This window comes from Glycine soja, chromosome 18, assembly GCF_004193775.1.
Source record: "Glycine soja cultivar W05 chromosome 18, ASM419377v2, whole genome shotgun sequence".
NCBI lineage: Eukaryota > Viridiplantae > Streptophyta > Magnoliopsida > Fabales > Fabaceae > Glycine > Glycine soja.
Genome location: NC_041019.1, coordinates 13,260,650 through 13,281,752, shown reverse-complemented (window position 1 = coordinate 13,281,752; position 21,103 = coordinate 13,260,650). Strand labels below are relative to the sequence as shown.

Sequence of the window (21,103 nt, the reverse complement as noted above, 5' to 3'; positions counted from 1 at the left end):
AAAAGAAATCATAGAATGAAAGAAAGTTGTTGAGTTGTCTTGCAGAATCATATAACAAAAAATTAAAAGTTATTTAAAACGGTAGATTCAAGTTAATTTGAGTCAGATAGAGTTCCATGTGCTCAAACCCAATACTTGAATCAGTGTCATTGGGATTGTAACATTAAAATACAAGCCAAACTGCCAGTCCAAACTAACCCAAAATTTTCCTTCATTTTGGTATGAATTTATCCATGTTAATCACCCATACCGGCCATACGGTAATGATTCGCTTAATAAGTAAAGGTATACATGTAAATTGCCCACAAAATTAGATCGGAATGGCTATGCTAGACAAGTATCTCATTTCTTAATTTTGGGTATCTAATAGGAAAACTTTTTACGTGAGAACGACATAAATAAATATTGACCAATAGTTTTTATCATAAATGATTAAGACTAAAATGCACAAGTTATGTGACTTTCAGGGCCATGTAACACGTTAGACGATTAAGACAAGGACTTAGGCCCCTGATTTTATTTTATTTTTGTGAATAGGCCTCTAGTTATTTAAATGTTTATTTTATAATATTTTTATTTAACATAAAAACTTGTATTTCAAATTTTTTACTACTTTAATTGAGACATCATGTTTATTAGAATATTAGGAATACCACTCATTAATTTTGTGCAGTTTGTATCTATTGATTATTTGACTACAATAAATATTGATAATTTCATTATTCAATTGTTCTCTGGATGAAAGTTATGGAATAATACCAGTAATTAAAACTAATAGTTGAATATAATGATTTTTAAGATAATTTAATTAAGACTAATAATATTTTTTTTAAAATACAATATGGAATTATTTTACCTTTTATTTTGCATCTATAAATTAAAATTTTAGGTGAAGATGAATTGAAAAATATTGTATTAATCTTGAATTATTTAAGATTAAGTGAACTTATTTAATATTATACATGTAACCGTTGTAATTGTTGAAAGAAAATCTTTAAGATTAAATTTTTTTAAATTCTATATAAAATTAACAATATTATGAGATAGATTAAATAAATTAGAAATCTTATCGAGTGAAATGCTAGAATTAATTAATTATAAAATATTAATTGTTGAATTATGTTTCAGCTCAAAATGTTAGAAAAATAATATAAAAATTTAGAACTGATATTATTATAAGTCTATTTAAATTTTTTTTCTTTAGTCCTAAAATTCTCTGGACACGCCCCTAGTGACTTTTTTAAGTAATCATGTGAGATTTAATCCCTACCATGTGGGAGAAAATGGGTAATGAACATGGATGGACCACCTATTTGTGGTCGATCTTGGGGGCCTTGGTCTCCCTAACTTTTTTTATAAAAAAAATTATAATATGTATAATATATAATATTTTTATAAAGTTTTTATTTTTATTTTTATTTTAGAGTCTAATTGTGACTATAATAATACTTAAGTGACATTTTTTAAAAAAAAATATTTTATTTCTCTTTTATTGTATTTTTTTATTATAATAATATATTATTTCCTATTTTTGGATAAATCTTTTTTATAATCTTTATTGTAAACATAATTACATTGTTCCATTTTCCAGACAGAATATTTGAGTATCATTTTTTCCCATAATAATTTTTATTTTTATAACTCGTTATTACTATTTTAAAGATTATAAATTATTAACATTTGCAATTAAAATTTTCTTTATATTAATTTTATTATAATTGTTATCTAATTTCTTTATGAACACTGCATATGATATTGAAAACTTAAGTTTTGAGATACACCAACTAATATTCCCTCTTCTAAAATTTATTTTTTAATCTCTTTATTTTTCTATCTCATGTTTGTTCCTTTGAGCATTGCTTATGAGGTTTGAGTGTATTTCTGGCCTCGACATGGATTCAAATAAGTCGTCTTGTAGACTTTGGGAAAACATAATTAACATGACATAATACTCACTGCTGTTGCATATGATAATATGGTGAGCAAAATAATCTATTTTGATTAAGTATATTTTTAGAATATAATTAATATCACTTTTTCAAAAACAAAATATGATTAATGCATACATACCATTTTTTATATAAAATCATGAAACAAATGATTGATATTTGTAATTTGTATTCTTAAAAAGTTTGTTTTTTGTGCAGATATATTTTCTATTAAGCTTTTGAAATATTACTAATGTAAGTAACATTTTAAAATTTAGTTTTTTATGTTTGGCTCCCTCTACTATTAAGGTCTGGTTCTACCCCTGATATTATGTGCTAAAAAAAGGGTAAATTGAACAGTGCAAAACTTTTTTAGAAAAAATAATATTTCAATTCTTTTTTGAAACTTTTCATAAGTATTTTATCTTTTGTTTCTATTGATCTTAGATCATCGATTGTGGATCATCTGAATGTCCGTATTGTAGATCAATTAATCAAGTAAGCATTTGTGTCATTCAAACTCTTGGGTCAAGGATGGTCCAATTGAGAATGTGTGAATCTTTCATCCCTGAGCCCAATATAATGTTTTATGGAGGACTTACCAAATAAATAGGTGTGATCTGGTCATGTTAGGTCACACCATAGTTTTAAAATCCTGTTTGAACCAATTTGTGGGACAAAGAACTAGTGGTTGGGCCGGTCCAAGCCATGTGTTGAATCAGTTATGCAAGTAAAAGAAAGAACAAATGTTACAAGTAACATCCTAAAATTTTAATATAATAATTGTTATTAGCTTTAATATAAAAATGATTAGTATAAAAATTTATTTAAATTAAAATGATTATGAATATATATATATATATATATATATATATATATATATATATATTGAATGCTTGTATTAATTATGATATATTAAATATCATTGAAATAATTGAATAAAAATTATGCATCTTTTAATTACTTTATTTAAAATTGATCAGGTTAAATAATTATTTTATCAATAAAAAAATTAGGTGATTGATATAAGATTGTTGAAATTATTTTATAATTATAAAAAGAAAGCTGACAACTTCATATCCTAATTAAATATATTAAAAGATTATTATTATAAATATAATTATTATAGTAATAATATAACATTGTATATCTAGTTTGGATAAAATATTTATTATATTTGAATTTGTGATCATTGAAAACGATTTAAATCTTATCATATTTTATCTTAATATATCTTGAAAGAAAATAAAATATTAGATAATGTTAATAATTAGATAAATCAAGATAATAGAGTATAAAAGATAAAGAAAGATTTGATTATCGAAATCTATTGAGAATATATCTCATGTAACCCAATCTTAAATCATATGTTTTTGTATTATATAAGAATAGACAATTCTCTTTTCCTAAAACTTTATAAGCGGTCACTCTCAGAAATAAAAAATTAGTAAATCATATAAGTTTGAGAAAAAAGAAGAAACAAAGAGAATCTTATTGACCCACTAAATGAAGACAAGGAATAATAAGCAAAGGATGCATGAATTATTCTGTGTTTCAAGAGGTGAGTAAAAAACTTTCTTCTAAAATTTCACGGTATAATTATTTTAAATTACTAAAGGGACCCCAATTGGAAACTTAAGTGTATTATAACTTTTTCCTTAAAATCGTGTGTTGTTCATATAAGAATATAAATTTGGTTGCATTTGGTCTAATGTTATAATATAATTATAAGTGAAAGTGCATAATACTAGTGAGGAAAAATTCGAGTATGAGTAATTATACATGTGAAGTTAATTCAAATTGAAATTACCTTACAATATTTTTTTTCCCGTGTCTTACATTTGAATGATTAAGTTATTAACATTCCTTTAATCGTGCACCTTTAGGAAGCTGATATTTGAACGGTAATCTACATAATTGAGAGGAGAAATTCATATATTAATTGCATGTACAAATATGTGAATTAGTTGAGAGCGTGTTTTTGTAGCTTTGCATGTGAATGATTACATTGATATATGTATATTTGTGTGTTTGTTTAAGTATAATCGTGAATGTTGTTCATATCATAAATTGATATTTTTAAATTATATGGCATATACCTCTTACTAGGATGATGATGAAATTATTATAGATACTTTCATTTAGGATGAAGAAGAGATTATGGATACCTCTATCTATGATGAGAAAGACAATGAGATGTCATTGCATGGAATATGAACTCATAGACCCTTTGAAGAATATGAGATCCACACTGGTTTTGGAAACCAAAGAGTTGTGCCTAGTGATTCGAATCACTAAGTTATGTTTGTGATAATTGTTTATTCAAGAATTGAATGCAGTGAAGTATTGATATTTATTTAGTGGAATGTTGTTCTTTTGTTGTGTGAGTAAATTTATAATTGTTTTATAAGTACACACACATAGGTATTTAATTTAATTATGCGGATACTATGGTTGGATTTTCCGGTTATCGCGTTGGGTGAGAATAACACTATTTACGAACTCTTTTAAAATTTATTTTCTTCATCGAGATTACTATCTCATTGAAAGTGTTGTTTTTAAAGTTCGGGGAAGAAGCTTTTGAGACGGGGGACAATTGAAAACTTAGTTTATTATTAGTTCAACCTTGTAGATGCCTATATTTGTGAATAAAATTGTTTATTTATGTAAATACTCATTTATTTATAATATTTGAAGTATTTTGAACCATTGAAATTTCTAAATTCTTATTTTACGGGCATTTTAAAGTATATTTTTATTATGAGTTGCTATTGTAACGAAGGACATTACGTAATCAAGTCGGTTGATCGAACCAACTAATTTTTTGAAGCAAAAATGACTCCTTATGGAGGGTGCATGACACACAATTTCAAAACAAATTATCCATTTTGAGTTTCTGTGTCTCTATCATTTCACTACCCGGACGAATAATTTCAAGATCTCAATATTATGTTTTGAAGATGACTCAAATTGTCACACTCTTTAGCATGAGATTTTGAGTCTTGCGTCTACCATTTCACCATCAAAGCATCTTGAAAGTGAATTGTATTATACATATATCTATCCAATGTGATATATGGAATATATGACAAAGATATAATATTAAAATATTTTTATTAATTGATCATATCATTTAAGTTTCAAATTAGACATCCAATTGATTCGATTTGAATTATATATCCATGAAATATCTTATCTATTTATATCTATTTAGAGCCCCTTTTAGACTATTGCATTGTAGTATACAATATTTTTTTTGTCACAACAATTTGTTTTTAAAACAATATATAATACAACAGTTGAAACATTAAGCGATGATATAGGACATAAAATTTATCAACAAAATATTTGTTTTCTTAAAATGATTTTATTGACTAAATAAAGGTTTTCAAAGCACTCTTCAGGTGCATTTGAATTCCAGGGCATGTTTTCCTCTACGTTTTCGTGCTTCTTCCAAGCATTTGAGGCATTGAATTTAGACTTGTTGGCCAGGTTTTTTAACTGGCGTGTCATGCAGGTGACCATGACTTGAATGTGTGTATGTGTCACAAGTTTTATTAATTCTTCCTCTTGTCCAATAACATGCTTTCGTGCACTTTTCGAATCCTAAAATATTTTCTCTTTTCTTCCCCAAATTTGTGGTGAATATGTTTGTAGACTAGTTGGGATCAAGGAATGGCCACACTAGCCATTTTGAGCCAACGGTTTCTGTAGCAATCAAACAAATGTGAGTTGGCATTTTTATATAATATTTTGGGAGGTTAAATCAACTGTTTGTGTGTGTTTTTATTTGTACTATTTACATAAGACCACCAATACGTGGTAGGATTTCTTTTCTATATTCTGTATCCTCAGTTTTACATAAGAATCCACGCTTCAATAAAAATATTTTGCTCTTTGCTTAAACGTGATTGTGGAATAGGGTGGATATTATCATTTATCACCCATGTAAAATTGTAATACATGCATATCTTGTATAATTTCTACGTATAAAATTACAGTTGATAATCCCCGTCCTATCTTATTGTCATGACTGATAATCATTACATATATTAGGATTTATTTTCTTATTTTAAGAAAATTTTTTATTTAAGAATTAAAACAAATGGTCTTCATCTATAATTATATGATATAAAATTAAAAATTACAAATCAATAACTTTCAATAATTAACGGATGATGCACTGGATCTCCTACCCTATGCAAAAAAATAACTTTAGAGTTATCAGATAAATTTAGATTCCATAAAAGAAGATATAAATTTAGAAATTACAACAAAGCATCAAATCGATAACATTCAATAAATTAATGGATGCATCTAGACCTTATTAGTTATTACCTAATTATGAAAAAACAACTTTAGAGTTATCAGATACAATACTATTTAAGGTTTTAATTTTTAAGTGTTAATCTTTATTACTTTATTAAAATTAGGGATGATAATGGGTGGAAGTGAGCACAAATAATAGTAGTTTCTTCGCAACCACTCATACTTAGTGGATATTCGTTAAGCTGCTATCTATAAATTATATATATTCATCTGTTATTATTTATGGATATTTGTTAAAATATAAAATTAAAAAACTAAAACTAAAAATAAATATTTTAAAACATATATTTATACTAAAAAAAACAATTTTATGACATATATTTATACTAAAAATGAATAACTTTAAAATATATATTATACTAAAAATAAATTGGCACAATTTAGTTTATACATAATTAAAATTATTTAAATAGTTTTATAGTTTGGGTACTTGCAGTATGAGTATCTTACTAATCGCTTCCGCACTATTAATGAAAGAGTATTCATTTAATTATCAATTTTCAACTAGGCCATAACGGATTTTATCCATGCGTACCTAATTAAAACATTGATTAAATGGTGTTTTGATTTGTTTAAAAATATTCAACGTGTGATATCAAGAGATATTAAACATTACTTCCTCTGTTCCGTCTCATTTTAATTTTCGTATAAAAAGATTTTTAAAATAATTATTATTTTAATTTTTCAGTATAACATTAATTATTTTTTTATCTTTATCTTTATATATATATATATATATATATATATATATATATATATATATATATATATATATAAAAGGAGACGGGTGAGAGGATAGTCTTGGAAGAAAAAAAATAGTAATAAAAGGAAATGGGTGGGGTGGAAGAATTGTTTTTTTCGAAATAAATCTATGATGGGTTTAAAAATCACATATAAATGCATATATTTATTTATATTTCCTTAGTCCTTTTCATCATGTTATATAAATTATTTACTTTGTTAATTATATTAATATTAATTTAAATAATAATAATATATTAGTTTTGAAACAGAAAAAAAAACATTGTTATAAACAAAAATGTATTCTATTAGGTCCCTCTCTTTTTTATACAAGACATAAATATGAATGTTGAAAAACAAATCTAAAAAATCATTTAATATAAATTAAATGATTTTTGTAAAATAATTTTGTATTTTATATAATTCAAACTTCCGTACATAATTTAATTTTTTGATAATGGAATGTGAATTAAATTCAAATAAATATCCTAGCAATTTTAATTTTTTTTAATTTAATTCACATAACTAGTGAGATGTTCATGAATTCATAAATCGATTTTGATTAGTAACTTCCAAATGAACTTAATTATTTATAGTATTGGTTTATTACTATTATTAATTCATACAATGATTATCCATAATAATAATAGAAAATATAAGCATTTTTTCATCTTCATAACAACCAAATAATGTAATTATATTAAAAATATTAATTTTAATTTAAAATATATTTTTTCTTAAATAGAAACTCAATTAATTATTTTAAATTTCTTAGACAAGTTTTAATTGATCACTCTAATCCTATATAAAAGAAAAAAGTAAATATGTATTTTATATACTTCAAACTTTCGTTCATAATTTAATTTAATTTTAATTAAATTCAAATTAATTTCTTAAAATTTTTAAAAATGTTTTTAATTTAACTCATATAATTACTGAGATGTTCATGAATTCATAAATTAAATTCGCGCGATTAGTAACATCCAAATGAATTTAATTTATTTATAGTATTGGTTTATCGTATTATTAATTCAAACAATGATTATCCATAAATAATAATAATAATAATAATAATAATAATAATAATAATAATAATAATAATAATAAAGTTTAAGGGAAGAAAGATTGCAAACTCAGATTTATACTGGTTCGGTCACACCCTTGTGCCTATGTCCAGTCTCCAAGCAACCCGCTTGAGAGTTCCACTATCTTGCAAAAGTCTTTTACCAGTTCTGAACCACACAAGGATAACCCTTCCTTTGTGTTCAGATTTATTTCCAACAAGAGACCCTCGGTCTCTTAATCCCTTTTCAGAAATAAGATGAAGAGAAGAAGAAATCTCTCTTGAAAGAGATAGATTGAACAATTTGAGCACTCAAATAATTCCGTATTGAATTACAAGTATATTGGCCAAGGAATTTTTAAGAGGATAAGATGATTTTGCTTTTTGAGAGGATAAGACCTTTTTGTTCTGAAAAACTCTGAGCAAATTCGTGTTCCAAGTCACATATAAATAGACCTTTGATGGCCATGTAAAAATCATTTAAACAAATGTGACCCTTGGAAATAATTTTCTAAAAATCTCCTCTGGTAATCGATTACAAGACTTGGTGTAATCGATTACAGGCTTTAAAATTTGAATTAAAACGTTCAATAACTGCTGGTAATCGATTATCGTCCATGTGTAATCGATTACACAGTGCAAAATTTAAATTCAAATTTTCTAATGGCTGTTATAAATCATGTTGGCCACTGGTAATCGATTACATCCTCTGGTAATCGATTACCAAAGAGTAAATCTCTTGAAAAATACATTTTAGCTTAAATTTCTTGGCCAAACCTTTTGTTGTTTCAATTTGGAATTCCCTTCCTAAATCACTAGAGATCTTCTTGATGTTGTATCTTGTATTCTTGGATTTTTGTCTTAAATTAAACTTGAGAAACGCATTTTCATGATCATATGGCATCATCAAAACATCAAAGTCAAAGTCTTTGCTTCTACAATAGTATACTATTTTACTCATTGGTTGGGCATTCAGCTGTTGAGTAATATAGGATGTTACCCCAAATTATAATTCTTCCTTTAATCATGCTTAGGTCATTCAACTGTTCAAAGTAATATAGGATGTTACTCCATTTCACAATGCAGGCATATGAAAGGTGAATTCATCCTCCAATTGCTATCATAAGGTAATGTATCTTTATTGGAGATAAAGGAAAGAGAACCTAACAAGGAATAAGGGTGCAGGGGTTCCTTAAAATTATTGTACTTATTAGGTAGCAGAAAGTGTTTCTGGCCAAAAGAAAATAGATATTCCTTTCGGGATGCTTCAATTTTCTCACTTTGAGCTACTGTATGCAGTCCATGGGCATGTCTTAGTTCAATTCTCAACTTTTCCAACTCAAGGTTATATTTTGCCTGATCAAATAAATAACCACAAAGAAACTTTACTTGCAAATGAGAGTTGTATCTAACCGGAATTTGCTGAAGCAATAGTTGTCTGACAAACTACACATAGTTTTCTATGAATGATTGCATATTAATCAAAAGTAGGGCTTGTGCACAACATACTTGGACAAACATAGTTGTAATTTTGCATTTGCATAAAACAGGAGTGACACAATGATTCTAGTCAAGATGAAAATTTTATTGTGTTGTCGGAGACTTGTCAAATTTATGATACAATGAAAACCAAAAAAGATATGAATTCTCTACCCCCAATGTTAACTCATATCATAGGTATATATATGACTGTTTTTTCTAAGAGGGTACCACCACCTGATGAAATAAGTATCATTTCATCAAACCATAAGAAAGGAATTTCAATTACCTGCCTATTAGGTGATGGAAGTGTAGTTGCTAGTTGCACATCCTTGCTAGAATTTTGATCATATATCCAAGATTCAGTATCTTAAATAAAGCTTTTGCAACTAGAGACTTGACTTAAGGCATGATCAATGTCTGAGTTTCTGGCAGATCTTGAAGCAGTATTTTCTCTCCCAAGATCTAGAGATTGGCCTCTAGAATGGTTAGTGTCAGCAAAACTTGAATGGTTCTTGTTGAATTTGGAGGGAGTTAAGAGGGAATAGCTTGATTGATATTGGTTGTGGGTGTAGGGCTTTTTCAGAGCATCTATATATATAGATTCTTAATAGACTACATACAGTTTATGCTTATTTTGCTTTGACTTAACCCAATTACCTGGTTGCTTGACAATCTTATTTGGTGTATCAGGTTCTCCAACAGAGATAACCACTGTACCTTTATATTAGGTTGCCAATAATATTCAATATGTCAGTTTAGCTAGTTACTTCACAGTCTGATTTGGTGTATTAGCTAATTCACACCTTTACAATGTTTTCTATTGTTTCTTTTGATTAATCTCTCCTCATTGTCTCTTTCTATATATAACCTTTCTTCTGATTTTTTTTACTTGATTCTCTTCCAAGTCATTGATTCAATTCCACTGTTTCTTTCTTATTATCTTATCTCTTATGCTTATTTGTTTGGAAAGGCCCTGAGAGAATGAGATATCTCCTTTGGAAGATAGGAAAGTCAAACAAATGAGAGGATGGAAAATTAGGGATTAGGCCTAATCCTTTCTGTCCCATTGGGGTTTAACAAAGACAAACACTTATATGGGTGAGTTGCTTATACTTTGTAAAAAAGATATAGCCATTGCAATGTAATGGCACGCCAGAAAAAAAAAAAGAACAAATAATAACCAAACAATTTAACATGTTTCTAAGTATTTGCCTTTTAACATCTATAATCAAAATCCAACTTAGCCATTTAGTTTTGCTTTAGTTTCACTGTATCCAAATAAGAAAACAAAGTACTCTAGTAGTTACCTTTGTATGAATGAAGTTTTCAACATTGGTTCAGACTATCAGATTCAGAGCTATAGAGGTAGCATTTATATATATATATATATATAGCTTCATTGCTTCACCAATATCCCATTCCCATACCAATGTATTGTCTTTAAAGAAGCTAGTGTTTAGAAACTAACTTAAACGAGTTTTAGCTTAGCTGCCTTTAAATGTAATGTCATCCACTACACTAACAGTCTATGCCAGCTAGCTGAAAATAATTGAAAGCAGTGCTAGCCTATACATGTGGCTACTATAGGGTCAAACGTTTTAAAGAATATTGTTCCCATCTTTCCCCATTTCAGATTCTGAAACTAAAATCCTAAATAATTACTATTTGGAACCCCAATTGCATACACAATCTCTTCTTATAGGTAATCTCCCAATTGCAATTGCTTTGCTTCATAAGTTAACCAAAATCAACCTTGGTCTGCACTCAAAGAACAAAACCTTCAAAATAGTATCCAAAACACCCTTTTTACTCCCAATATCTCAAACCCAATTTCAATTTCAAAATAGTATAAAAAAACCTTAGCCTACACATAACCCATTTATGTGTGTTGGTTGGAAGCTAAATCCAGACCCCAGAACTTACTACCACCAAACATCAACTTATCTGACTTCAACCCTCAACAATACCAAAGTCCAACCACAAACAAGCCTAACTAAAATTTTGTTCATCATGCAAAGCCAATGTATGTGCCTACCCCTCAAACAAAGACCAGTACCAATCAAGCCATTCTCTAGTGGGGGTGATTATTATTTTCTAACACAAAAGCAACCTAATAAGTCTACCCCTCAAACAAAGCCCAATAGCAATCTACCCCTCCAGAAATCACAATTCTCATTCAGACAAGATAACAAACAAACAAACAAAAAAGTTCTAATCATACTCATAAACCAAAAAAGTTCTAATCATACTCATACGCATCTAGCAAAATAACAATATTTACATAACCATACTCATAAACCAGATATAACCAAAATTATAAAATAAAAAAAAAGCACCTTGGGAGCACGAAGCACCTTGAGAACACCAACGGACTGAAAGTCGCCACCTTATGCACCTTGCAAGCACGAACCTCCTTGCAGTGACCACCTGGGTAACGTGCAGTTACAAAGAAGAAGAAAAGGAGAAGAAACAAACAAACAAACAAATAACAACAGGAACAAGAAGAAGAAGAAAACCTTGTATCGTGAGGCTGTACTTGGGTAACGTGCAATTACAAAAGCATGTACTGTGAGGTCACGAAGAAGAAGAAGCGAGAAAGAAGAAGAAAAACAGAGCGCGAGGAAAGTAGCTAGGGCTCGCATTCTCAAATTTTAAATTATAAGTACAACATCGATTTTGTCTAAAACCGATATTAAAACTGTTTTTTGAAATAGTGATTGTTATCTTGCTAGGTAAATTATGACCCTAGTCTAGCCCTTGTATCCAGTAGACTTTAGATGGATTTAATTTCAATTAATAGTCAATTTTGATTAAAGTTGAGACGTATGAAATATTTGAAAACAAAGGTGTAGTTGAGATTTAATTTCACCTCTCATATGGCTGGCAGTAGTATAGCATCAAACTTTTCAGTGTCTACTGTACTGTATATATAGCTTATTTTTAGCATCATTTAAATCTTCCTCTCATAAGATGTGGTTTCTTTAAGAAGACGTATGCCATCTTTAATGCCTGAATTATTTGGCCTTCTCATTCGCTTCATGTGACATCAATTGAAATTTATTACAAAACATAGCGCGCGCATAGAGATGTACTAAAGATCGCTGTCAAGCTGATGGAGGAAGAGTGTCCGAAAGAAACTCTATATATCAGTACTGTTATGTCATTGTTCAGGAAATTGGCAGATTTTGACCCAAAGTAAAAAAGAAAAATTATAAAATTAACTCGATCTCTTAAATCTTACTAATAAGAATTTGACGTAATTAATTACAGTGAAAATGTATAATTGGCCTATTTCTTCCAAAAACTAGAAGTCGTTGTTAATTTAGAGGATTAGTTCAACTTTCAAGTCAACATACACCATCTCAATTATATGTAGCTTCTACGTTTTCAGCATATCCAATTAAGGAAATTAATTATCATGTTGCCTGCTTTCACTTTAATTTCTAACACATTCACCAAGACACTAGATTAATTAAACTAAATTCCCAACAATCACATCATTAACTAAACGCAAACCCTTCCAAATACCGTATTTAATTCACACTTTACAAACTTGACCAACCACTAACATATAATTTTGTTACAACAACTAAATGAACGTTTAAACAAACACATAATAACTAGTACATTAACAACACGCTCAACACCATATCAACTATTACTGGTTAAGGTAGTCCCACGTTAAGGGCTTGAAGACATGAGCAGCCTCAGATTCTATGATCTCCAACTGCTTCTTTGCAAGATGCATGTACACAACCCAATCACCATTCTCCAAAGGACTTGGCATTGGCATAACATAGCCAGCTTCACCAGCCCAAGGAAAATGATATGATGCAAACACAACTTTCCCCCACCCAAAATCCACTTTGTCCTCCGGAAATCTCTGTCCGGAAGACACCACAAAGGCTGGTCCCTCTTTGGTGTTGCTATAATAAATTTTAGCAACTCCAGGGACCGGTCGGTGATCCTCCACCCAATCAATTAGCCCTAAGAAGTGCTCCTCGGTGGCCGCCGCCATCAAAAACTCGTGAACCGCCTCCGCCACAAAGCCTAGTGGCTTCTCCACCAACTCCTGCACCGGTTTCCCGTCAAAGGGTATGGAAAGCACGTTCCCAAAATAACACTCCATCATTGCTTCACTCTCTTTGTCACCGTTGCCAAGCCTTTTCCTTCCATCAACCACAATGCCCATTTTGGCCACAACCCTCTTACCATTTTCCTCTTTTGAAGCCGCAAGTGCAACCATCTTCCATAAGAATGCGGAGAAACACTCGAGCTTTGTGCGCGTGGCGGCGAGAAACTGCATGCGGTGGAGCTGCTCCGCCTTGACGTAGTATATGCGGCTGAGGAGAGCGGTGGCGGCGCTGGCCGGAGGAGGAGGGAACTCGGAAATGGGGGTGTACATGTGGTGTAGAGAAGGGTGGATAGAACCCGGGCGGCGTGGGCTGAGGAGGGAACGGCGGAAACATGGGTGGCGATAAGCGGTTGCGGCGGCGGCGGTGACGGCATTGTTGGGCTTGGTGGGCTGGGCCATCTCGGCCCATGAAACAAGGAACATGTTTGTTGAATAGGCATCTGCTACACGATGGTCAAATGTGCATGCCACAATTATTCCGCCACACTTGAGTGAAGTTGCCTACAGAGGGAAGATTCAATTATTCTAACTTCAAATGTGGCTGCAAATTAAGTCATTCCATCTCCCAATTATCTCCTTGAGAATATTTGAATAATAATATAATATCTTAGCAAGTTTATTTTTATATACATTTTACTACGTGTATTTTAAATTTAAGTAAAATTTAAATATTAAATTAAAAAACATATAAGTGATAATAAAAAAATACAATTATTCTTAAACAATGTATCGTAATTAAGAAAGAAAAATAGGAGTTAATTAATTATGTAATAACGTGAATTATATTTTATTAAATAATAATGGATCAAAGAAATTAGGACTTTTAAAGTTCAGAAAAAAATTATAAAAATAAATCATTTGAATTAAAGTACATCATTTTTAAATTTATTTGTTTGATAAAATACGTAAAAATCTAGAATTTGAATTTGAACTTGATGTAGCAATATATACTTGAGAAGAATAAAAAATAAGTTTAACTCATTTTCATTGATCAATTAAAAGTCATCGTATGTATAGTTTTGAAATAGTTACTGTAAAAAATAATTAACATACATGTTAATTTATAATTTAACAACATAAAAAATATTTGCAGTATTAGTACCTTCTAATTATATTCATAAAAATATAATTGCGAGAAATATTTTATTATTATGTAGTTACTTTTAAATTTTTAATTGATTCATAATTTTTTAATTTTTAAATGAGACAATATTTTATAAAGTGTTTATATAATAATACATTCAAATGCTTTAAAATTGTATAAACACTTATTAACATGCATATCCAAACGCAAGAGGAATGTTCAAGATTAAAAGTAAAATGCATATGATTTTTTTAAAATAGTCATGTAAAACAAATTTTAATTTTGATTATTCACGTGTGTGTGTGTGTGTATATATATATATATATATATATATATATATATATATATATATATATGTATATAACCTAGATTTTTAATGTTTCTTACATTCTTAAATTGAGAATTATTTATCAATAAGTTATTAATTGGAGTAATATTAAACTTAATTTTTAAGTAAGATTGAGTTTTATAAATGAAAAAAATATGATTTAAAGAAAAAATCACAATAAAAATTATCAAACAGATACTCCAAGTAAAAATGAATCATTAGTGGATACTTCAGTTATTGCTGCCAAAAAAATTTGAAAACTGTTCTTAGTTGATACTTGATACTCCTGTATATGTGTGATTTGAATGGTTAAATTTAAAAGGAAAATGCATGTGACTTTCTAAAGTGATTATGTTTTCTGCATACTGATGTTTAATTGTATGATGCAAATTTAAGATTTTCACATTTTCAAAATGAGAATTGTTCTCACTCACTGAAACACTTCTCATATCTTGGTATCAGGGGGCGGAACCACGTTCAGGATAAGGGGCCCTATGCATAAGGTGTGCTTAATACATGCATCAAATGTTATATACTTTGCCCCCTCCCCCTGCCCCTACTTTTTCTCATGACTCCTTCTAAATTTCTTACCTCCCGCTCCCCCTTTTACTGATATATAGTTTAGGCTTTAAGATTATACTATACCTTTATCTATATATTTAGATGTTTGTTGGAATAAATAAGTATTGCATGTATATCAAGTATTAATTTTTTTTCTTTTAAACTATATTTTTTATTTTAAGATTTAATAACTTATGAATAATTTTATTGATAACAAATATGAAGTTGAAGCATCACAACTCAAAAAAACTCGAGTGTGTTTGAATAAGTATTGATGAAATTAATTTTGAATAGAATTGATTTTGAAATGATTTGATTTATGTTTGGATATTTTTACTATAAAATCAAATTAGGAATAAAATTTAATATAAAATTTTGAATCCAATTAAACTTTTTGTTAATATGAAATCAAACATGTAAAATATATCTAAAATTAAATATAAATTGGAAATAAATTCTCCATCGTAAAACCAAACACACATTTTAGAAAAAAAACAATGGTTTTGATCTATTCCACCATGTGCCTATACCACAAATTTCAACAATTTCACTATAATCTTGCATTAAAGGTAATTATAGTTACTTTTATATGTTATTTAATATTTCATATTTATTAAACTAAATTTTAGATAATAAATAATTAAAATTTAGTTATTTTTAATCTTGTTTATTATGTGTTAAAATTTTGCCCCCTTAACATATTTTTCTAGTTTCGTTCATGCTTGGTGCATGTGTCTATTATTTGAATGATCAACATTAAAATAAAAAAAAAAATAACCTTTTAAAGTGACTGACACACACATGACCTTTTAAAGTCACATACACAATCATGAGTATTTCAAAATATCAGCATTGATACTTAACTTATCATACAAAATAAGTTTGAGTGAGTTGTTTATAAGCTTTCAAATGGGGCTTTATTAAAAAATTGAATATTGAAATTTAGTATATATATATATATATATATATATATATATATATATATATATATTGTTTCCTGATTCAAAAATGTCATTTTAACATAATATTAATTTTTTGAAAAACTTAATATAAATACTCTTTAATTAAACTATATTCATGATCCAATAGAGCTTGTTTAATTTACACCTAGAATATCAATTTCACACATTGTAACATATATTTCAATATAAAATTTATAATTTAAGAAATGTAAAGTCTATTATCGAATATAAGATAAGCATCATGTGATATTCAGTGCTACTGTTACTCATTCAATTAGTTCGCTAGTTAGTTAGGTTTCTGGTTGTGGATAGATTTGACAATACGGTCACAGACAAAGATTCAATATCCTAATAATGTTTTAATTTCACACCCGAATAAAGTGGGGGAGAAACGGATGGAATTTTTTTAGGACGAGTTACGTGTTAAAAAAAAATTGTGAAATATTACGTACGTATATAGTTTCCGTTACCTGCGGGGATTAATGCGACAACTGGCACCAACAGATAAACTCTTCATTAAGTATACTAATGAGGAGCTTCATATGATTCATCAAACACTAATCGTGTTCCAAACTACTTCAAATACAAATCGTGTTCCAAACATGTTCCAAATACAACACTCTAAGATCGACCTAACGGTGAAGTAGTGAAGGATTGGAACAGATACATGAAGATTAAGATTCAATTCTAGTTTGTTATGGTTGTTGGAAAACAAAAATCCAAACCTTTTCCATCTCTTAGTATCCATCAGCTTCTTTTTATAAGAAATTATTGATTTTTTAAAAAAGAATATAGATAATATTTCCATTTGTGAAGTCTGTGTTAAGGAAACACTTCCTATTTCTTCTATTTCTACATCTTTCTCTAGGTGAAAATAAGATTGAAGTGTCCACAAAACATTTCTCTTAAATGAAATGCAACTCGGACCAATGTTATTTTAAAGGCAAACATAAACTTAAAAAATATAGACTTAAATATATTTTAGTCATAATATTATATTTAATTTTTTTTTGTTTTTAATTTTTATACTTTTTGTATGCTTTTATTATATATTTTTTTAATCCTTATAAAATTGGAAACTTCTGATATTGGTTCCTCTTATATTAGAATATATTTATTTGAGTCTCTATTATTTAAGAAATGTCAAGTCTATTCTCAAATGGATTGTTGACACATCATCAATGAATAGTGTCAATGACGAAAATCATAAAATAAATGTTACAAGAATTAAAACCATAAAAAAATTATGAGAACTAAGAACATAAAACAAATATATCACAAAGACTTGAAACATATTTATGTAAAAAATATAACATAAAATAAGTTTTGACAATAAACACGTTTCATATGATTTTGACAAAGTGTAAAAGATATTTGAATATCCAAGAGTATACCTAAAAATAAATAAATAATTGATATGATTGAGAACGTGATGTGGCAGGAAAGTAGAGAAAAAAAAAAAAAGAATGAGGAATATCAATTAAGTGTTATTATAGGAGTTCAAATATTATGACTCTTGATAAAAAAAAAAAATGGTTTTCATGCTAATTAGGATTTTCCTTCTTATCAGGGCTTGAGGGGTTGTTTTGCGATGCGACTACCCAGGACTCATGATCAAAGGAGGTCCAAAAAATTTCAAACAGCTATAGTATGAGGAGGGGAAAAAATTCAATTTCTTTAAATAACAACTTCATTTTGTTAGCTTGTCTAAAACTCTTTTAATTCCTAAATTTTAACTTTTTTGTGTATTAAAGCTAAGAAAATTTGAAATTCTAAAAAAGAAATGTTTATTGCATGCGATATCTTATATCTTTATGGATTCGAGTAAAGAAAATTAACATTTTGTATTTAATAAAATTTATTATTTTTAATGAAATTTTGTGTCTAATTTTTATGAAATATATATTTATCATACTTGTACACAAAAGAGTCTCTGTCTAAGATAGGCATCTTCGATTCTTATAAATAAATAAAAAATCTTTATATATTATTTCATCATGGACCCATAAAATATACATCAGGAGGATGACCCTACTTCTTATGACCATATATAGATCCCATGCATATTTTGATGTTTTTAATGAATAATGGCATTATGCCCTGTTAGTAATTATTGTTAACATATAGTACTATCTATATATATAGTACCTGGACAGCCAGCACACCATTCTTCTTCTTTGGAACAAACCTGCCCTCAATGGTGTCATCCGGGTTGTAAAAGTTGAGGCACTTTAGCTCAACATCTGCCACAGCTTCAACAAAATCAACCCCACGATTATTACAAAGCACTTCGGGTTCACCCATATTGTTAGGCACAACTTCTCCTGCAAATACATAATAAGAGATTAGAGCTCGTGCTAAGGCTTTTTTTAGAGTCCCCACCATGGATCCAAAGGTCATTTTGTTGCCATTATCCCCTAAGGTTGTGGATATGGGGTTTTTGTAGCAAAAGAAGACTCCTACATCAACTGGAGGTAGGAGTAGGTCAAGGTTAGAGAGTGGGAGCCAATGTTCTTGCATTGGTACCACTGCTGCCACCACTTCTTCATTGGTCACATTCACGGAGAAATCTCCATTCTCAACACCCATTTTGGATAAGAATATTTTAGGGGTAAGATGTGATTAAGAGTGTTTGATTAATTTCCAAGTTAATTGATTGGCCTCGCAGTACTAGTTCTATAGGTCTTATGTATTTATAAGCTTAGTGGGATGGTACAGGTGTCTTTAATTGGAGCCAATGTTTTTTTATTAGTTCTATAGGTCTTATATTTTTAATTGGAGTCAATGTTGGTTCATCTAGTCCATTTTTTTTTCATTTAATGGAAAGAATAAACATTATATAGATGTAGGAGTGGCGAACATATCCTCCTAAACTTAATTTCTAATTGTTTCCCATACTTTATGGGGTACTTTCTCAATCATTGTGCATAAGATTCCCCCGTGTGTGAGATATTTTTTATATAGAGATCGATTTTTATATAAAGATTGTACGGTCGAAATAAAAACATCTTAACTTTAAAATCTTAGTTACTACTGTATAATAGTATTAAATATTGAGAGTGAAAATTTTATCACTTATAATCAGCATACTTAAACAAAATTCCTTCCCGTGAGAAACACCTGAAATCTCTAAAGAAAAAGAATAAGTTATATATGTCTGTGGAAATACCGAATTAAATACTAGAAAGCTAATTATGCTAGTAGACTCAATTCATATAAAAATTCTTCACACCCTCCATAATATATAGATAGATCTGAAATATGTGCCAGAGAAGTATCGAAAGTAGATAAATTTCAACTTAAAAATATGAATATATTTCAAGATACTGATACAATACAATATATAAATAAAGATATCACCGGTGTAGAAAATATTTTTTAAATCCATTAAAAACGATAATATATGACGTGACTAAAATATGCAATGTAAAATTAATCTAATATTCGCATATACTTAAAAATTTAAATCACCCCAAGAGAATTTATATTTTAATTAAGAAATAACTAAATTTTAGAGTCTGTAATATAATGAAATTTTATAATTTATTAAATTGTTGTAGTGCCTAATTAACATGCGTACCACACCAAGAAGCCTATTATTTGATAGTATATTATTAACTTTCTAGACCTTTACCTGAATTTATAATTACAAAATTCTATTTTAATTAAAAATTAAATCTCTGTATAATTAAAAAAAAAAAAACAAAACTGATGAAGCGCCCCTTGTTGCCTACGATCCGTCCCTGTATTGCTTTGTGATAATTTATCCATAAACAAATCCTCTCATCCAAGATTTAAAGATAAATTGGCTGAATGTAATTAATGTGTTTAGATAGAGAATTTTAATTAAGAAAAGTAATTTATGAGAGAATTTAAATTTCTGGAATTTTAAAACAGAATTTTAAACATCTAAAATGTGAGAAATTAAAATTATCTTCTTGATGAAAGAATCTTTTAAAATGTTCACTTATTTCCTTTATAACTTTCATCTTCTTTTTCACCTGAAAGTTTCTAAAATCTCGTTCTTGAACTCACGATACTTCTCTCACACCGATGATCCTCATCTACAAGAAACATATTCTGAGCTTGTGGAGCATCGATCGAGTGTAGGTGTATGAGGACACCTAGAACTGCACCCACCAGTCAAGGGAGCAGGCATCGCTATCCATCACGTGACAGAGGTGCTCGCCGATTCAGAGGGTCTGGGTCACGCCTTGCGCCGTTGAGTGGTCGGGTGCGGTGGTGTACATCGTGTCCCAGTTTCCCTGTGACTTCCCATGCTGCATCAGTATTTTTTTTGGAAGCAAACCAACTATATATTCTTTTCTCTTTGCATTTATTTTCTTTCACTCTCACAATTTTAAATTTTTTTTATTCAAACACAAAATTCTGAAAATAAAAAAATTTTAATTAAAATATTTAGAATTCTTAAAATTTAAAATTTATCAAAATTTTAAATTCTCTTGTCCAAACAAACTCTTATTAGAGTG

At 28.7% G+C, this 21,103-nt stretch overlaps 1 protein-coding gene across 1 annotated transcript; it reads right to left on the bottom strand.

Moving 5' to 3' along the window:
* Positions 1–13,043: 13,043 nt before the first annotated feature.
* LOC114395606 (shikimate O-hydroxycinnamoyltransferase-like) lies at positions 13,044–19,295 on the bottom strand. The gene is made up of 2 exons (XM_028357433.1): positions 18,762–19,295; positions 13,044–14,179 (listed from the first exon to the last, which is right to left on the bottom strand). Exons 1-2 carry the CDS (start codon positions 19,200–19,202, stop codon positions 13,202–13,204), a joined length of 1,419 nt encoding a protein of 472 aa, XP_028213234.1. The 5' UTR covers positions 19,203–19,295; the 3' UTR covers positions 13,044–13,201.
* Positions 19,296–21,103: the final 1,808 nt, after the last annotated feature.